This window comes from Mytilus edulis, chromosome 3 (genome assembly GCF_963676685.1).
Source record: "Mytilus edulis chromosome 3, xbMytEdul2.2, whole genome shotgun sequence".
NCBI lineage: Eukaryota > Metazoa > Mollusca > Bivalvia > Mytilida > Mytilidae > Mytilus > Mytilus edulis.
In genome coordinates, this window is record NC_092346.1 from 19,426,257 (window position 1) to 19,431,423 (window position 5,167).

Here is a 5,167-nt window from a genome sequence, read left to right on the forward strand (position 1 = left end):
AGTTTAAGAAATGTGTCATTATACTTGAAAAATGAAGAATTATTTAATTTCAATCATGCAAAAGAAAGATTTCTTGGCACCATGAAGCCATTTAAGTGCCTAGCCAATCTAATTAAAAACCGATCTCTCATCGCTCCTGTTTCTGATATGTCGCGTGGGAGATCTAACCAATCTAATTAAAAACCGATCTCTCATCGCTCCTGTTTCTGATATGTCGCGTGGGGAGATCTAACCAATCTAATTAAAAACCGATCTCTCATCGCTCCTGTTTCTGATATGTCGCGTGGGAGATCTAACGAAACCCGCTTTGAGGTCACATGTGAGTGACCTCGTAGGTGTGTCTTTTTCGACCAATAAAATTGAGTCTTCCACGATCTTGGAAGTTTAAAGTAAGGCAAAGGGATGTAACTCATTTTATTTACGACGAAATCGTCAGTCAAAATAATTCATAAACTTTTTTGATTGGCTTATTAATAGGTCGTCAACTCATTTGCATATCTTTATAAATTCATAACTTTTAGTTCACTCACATGTGACCTCAAAGCCGGTTTCGTTAGACGACATATCAGAAACAGGAGCGATGAGAGATCGGTTTTTAATTAGATTGGTGCCTAGCCACTTTGACATTTTGTTTTTTTAACAATTATTTGATCATCTTTGATATTTTTTTGATAAATTTTGTTTACAAAGCTGGTTTATATATTATAATAGTTGAAGAAAAATACAAAAATATTTTTGAAGAAATAAGTATTTTTTATCTTAAGAAAATAATCAGAAAAAATGAATTGTGACTTTTTGTCCTGTGACTTTTTGTCCGTGACTTTTTGTCCGTGACTTTTTGTCCGTGACTTTTTGTCTGACTTTTTGTCCTGTGACTTTCTGTCCTACATTCGATCTATCAATGGGAAGGTCGACATATATATATTACATATTGATAGTCGACCTTCCCATTGATAGAAACAGGTGCATGTGGCAATGTCCCTAAATAAAAAAAAAAATAAAGTAAACAGAAAAAAATGCTTCACTTTTCAATCTTTAACTTCCCCTACCCCTTCCACATTTTTTTTCTACTGTATTAATTTTTTAAGACATGTCGTATCTACACAAATTATTGATCTGCAGCTTATCCCTCCCCCTATTAGTTTTGGTATATATGATCTACATTCAATTCGATCCAAAAATAGTCACTAGAAAGGCATACAGTAAGACAGGGCCGTAACCACATTGAGGCAAATGAGGCAAATGCCTCATGTTGGAAATTAAAAAAAAACAACCTAAGACTAAAGATTGTCTTCATATCAAATTGTTTCACGGAAAGTGTCTTGCTAGAAGCGAGTTCTCCCCACTCTCTGATGTCGTCCCTTCATGTTTTTCGTGATCCGTATTTCTATGTTACTTTTAGTTTTCAGAGTTGATGGTCTATTGTTTGTACTTCTGTGTCTCGGTTTGTCTTTTGTTCATTTGTTGTCCTACTTTTATATGACTATAGTCTGAGTGTTGATTTTCATTTGTAAACGTGTGGTTTTGCAATGTTGCATGTCCACCGATTTCCAGACAGTATGCGAGAATATATTTTAAGAATATACGATGCTACTGGACACAGAAACAAATGGTCGTTTCTGCATATCAAAGAATACAAAACTGGCTCTTTTTTGTAGATAAAACCAGATAGCTGACATTGTTTGAATTAAAGTAAGACCACCAATTTCCCAGTATCATATTATCAATAAAAAAAATCAATGTATTGCCATATGACCTTTAAGTTTGAAGGGTTAAATTTGCATTAAGTCGTGTTCAGACCCTGACACAGAAAATAAGGGAATATGGAGTAAACGTGCACGGGACCTTATCTCACACAAAGTCAACGCATAGAAAAAATACAAGTGTTCAATGGTCAATGTTTGTATTCCTGTTCTTCATCTTGATAGTTGCTGGAGGGTCTTCAACAATAAAAGAATCATTACTACCGTAAAACAAGGTCAATATTGTCCTTAGTGTCGACTTAAGCAGTACTAGTTCTTATAGTATAATACTGGAATACCACTGTATTTAAATCTCATAAAAAAAATCACCAAATTCTAAGCACAATACAAGACCAGAACAGACAGACAGATCCGGTTTTAATGATTATGAGGATTACGATTTTTGCTTTATATCCTACATATCGGTCTACTTTAGATGTTGTCCCTGTAAAACCTAAAAGTCTTAAATTACAATGAATCTATGATTTTGCTTTGAGTCCAGAATATAGTCGAAAAAATAGCTTACGATTAATTGCGTATCAATGTAAGAAAGAGTCCGGGAAACGCTCAGAATGCATGATTTTGCGGGGTTTTTTCTCAGAGCCCCAGACCCCTCGCCAATTTTTTTTCGCCTCGCTACGCTCGGTTATATATTGCCTCACTATTAAAAGATGCTAGTTATGGCCCTTTAACATATCTAAATAGTTGCAATAAATTCCATTAACCACGAAACTAATTACAGTCAGATATTTATTTCGATATTCTAATTAAAATACATTTCTTTTTTGGCCGAAATAAAAAAAAAAAAATTATTATCTGGTTTGACTGTGAAACACTGATTTCAGATTTATATTGTACACATACTCTTTAAAAATTAATCAAAAATGGGGATAAAACATCCTTCTTTAAACGTTTTATCGATTACCACTGTGCCTGTAGTGATATAATTATAAATAGATTTCAGAACGCGGACGTGATAGAAAGCCTATAAAGTTTATTAAATTGTTAAGACGTACGCCGGTAGGAAATAAGATGAGTAAACAATGATTAATACCTTAGATTTGCACTAAGTAAGTTGCTTGCGTTTACAAATAAACAAATGATGAAAGACTTTAAGTGTAGTTTTATAATATTGAAGATTCTTCCTCGTCTTCTAACATTTGAGGCATCTTGACCAAGAATAACGAACGCTGCAGCCATATGTTAGATGGATTAATTCATTTTCGTAGAAAAGCTACGATGGAGTTACGACTGGGTATAGCTGTAGTAAGTTACGCCAGGATTTACGCATTATTTACAATCATCTTAACTTACGACGGCTTTGTGAAACGGCTGTAAATCCTACGATTTATTTACGATGGACTTACGATGACACGTAGACTTACGAAGGCTTTGTGAAACGGTACCCAGGGTATCGGGGTGATCTTACACTGACACACCGCGTCCTTGTGGGATAACTATTAATTCTTCCCTAAAAATAAGATAATACGTGAGTGTTTACCTAAAAATTGTTCCAACACATAAAGCATTAAAGCCATATGTTGTTTGGAAGGAGAAGATCTGCTTCAGATCAAAATTTCCCATATCTCTGTCATTCTTCAACTTCATATTTGCTCCATGTAATGGGAGATAACTCTAAAATTTAGGACGAACTTTTTTTCCCGCCTGTACTTATTCTTCTCCTACAGATGGGTAACTCTAATGAAAGAATAGCACATTACACTTATTTATAGAATAAAAAAAAATAAAAAAATAATAATTTGAACTTTATAAATTTATAGAATTGATTTGTAAATATATCCATTTCTTTTTAAAAAAAAACCTTACACCTCAGCACAATATAAAGACCTGTTTGGATAGTACTAAACAATCAAATGTGCACATGTTATAAATCAGGCATATGTTAATATCCCCCTTTATTAGGCATAATGTCAACTGTTTTTCATAGATTCGATCATATAGGATTGCCTTCCAAAGGCAAAATTGGTGTACAGGTTACTGGTAGTTAGGATATGACAAAATGTTTTGCTTTATAGTTACTGTTGAAAAAGCAGTGTTGTTTCTGTTTGGAGTGACTAATTTTACTTACAGCAGACATATGTTTCTGCTTATAGATGGCTTGGCATTAATATATAGCTTCTGCTCGATACGTATTGGAGTTCTGTTCAGATTGGCTAAACAATTTCTGTTGGTTAATATTTAGAGCTTTTTTGTTTAAAATGGCTTTCACTGGGAGTTTCTGTGGATAAACATTGAAATTTCTTTTAGATGACCATTTGAGTTTTGTTTTGATCGGATCTTTTTTTTGTGACAAGCATTGGTACAAATGTATTTCTAATCAGATTTTGAATTAATGAAAGTATCTCTTGGACAAGCACTTGACATGTTTGAGGTTTTGCTTGCACTGGTGTTTCTTCTGTTTGATAAGTATTTAAGGGGTTTTCTGTTTAGATTGAATTAAGACTTTTATCAGATGAACACCAGAATTTCTGTTTTCAGTTATAATTTATGTTTAGATTAATGTTATTGAAATACAAATCTTCTGTCAACACTTTTCTTATCGTCTTTGTTTTCCTCTTATATTTGATGTGTTTGTATTGTAGTCCTGTCGTGTGATGTTGTCATTAAAGTGTTATATTTAACATTGCCATGAAAGCAGGAGGTTTGGCTAGCCACAAAACCAGGTTCAACACAATATATGTTTTCTTAGAATGTCCTGTACTAAGTCAGGAAAATGGCCATTGTTATCTATAGTTCGTTACTGTGTGGGTTGTATTGTCGTTTGGGTTTTTGTTGCACTTAAGTATTCTGTTGTTTCGTTGTTTTCCTCTCATATTTGTTGTGTTTCCATCAGTTTTAGTTTGTAACCTGGATTTGTTTTCTCTCAATCGATTTAATATGACTTTCAAACATCGGTATACTACTGTTGCCTTTATTTGAGCTCTATTGTGTAGATTGTAGTGATCAAGATTATAAAACGATGTTGACTGCTGTACCCCTTTTTTTTAATATATTTTTACCTATTATATAAAATTGAGAATGGAAATAGGGAATGTGTCAAAGAGACAACACAACCATAGAACAGACAACAACCGAAGGCCAAAAATGGGTCTTCAATGCAACGAGAAACTCTCGCACCTGGAGGCGTCCTTATGTCTATTTGTTTCGTTTACACATCGTTGTCAGTATACTGGAATTTGATGCGACTGTGATACAAGTGAGAGATTTAGCTAGCTTTAAAACTAGGTTTTAACCACCATTTTCTTCATAAGAAATACTTGTATCAAGTCAGGAATATGACAGTTGTTATCCATTCGTTTGGTGTAATTGAGCTTTTGATTTTGCCATTTGATTAGCGACTTTCCTTTTGGAATTTTCCTCGGAGTTTTTGTTTGTTTGTCGGTTTTACTTTTTATATTCAGACT

General features: G+C 33.8%; 1 protein-coding gene across 1 annotated transcript in view; it reads right to left on the reverse strand.

Annotated features, from left to right (window-relative positions):
• The window catches only part of LOC139515981 (uncharacterized), a 21,402-nt gene extending 18,005 nt beyond the window's left edge, over nt 1–3,397 (reverse strand). Inside the window, exon 1 of the mRNA XM_071305778.1 lies at nt 3,244–3,397. Within this exon, the coding sequence (XP_071161879.1) occupies nt 3,244–3,350 (107 nt within the window). The 5' untranslated portion in view covers nt 3,351–3,397. The remainder of the gene's footprint in view (nt 1–3,243) is intronic.
• Nucleotides 3,398–5,167: the final 1,770 nt, after the last annotated feature.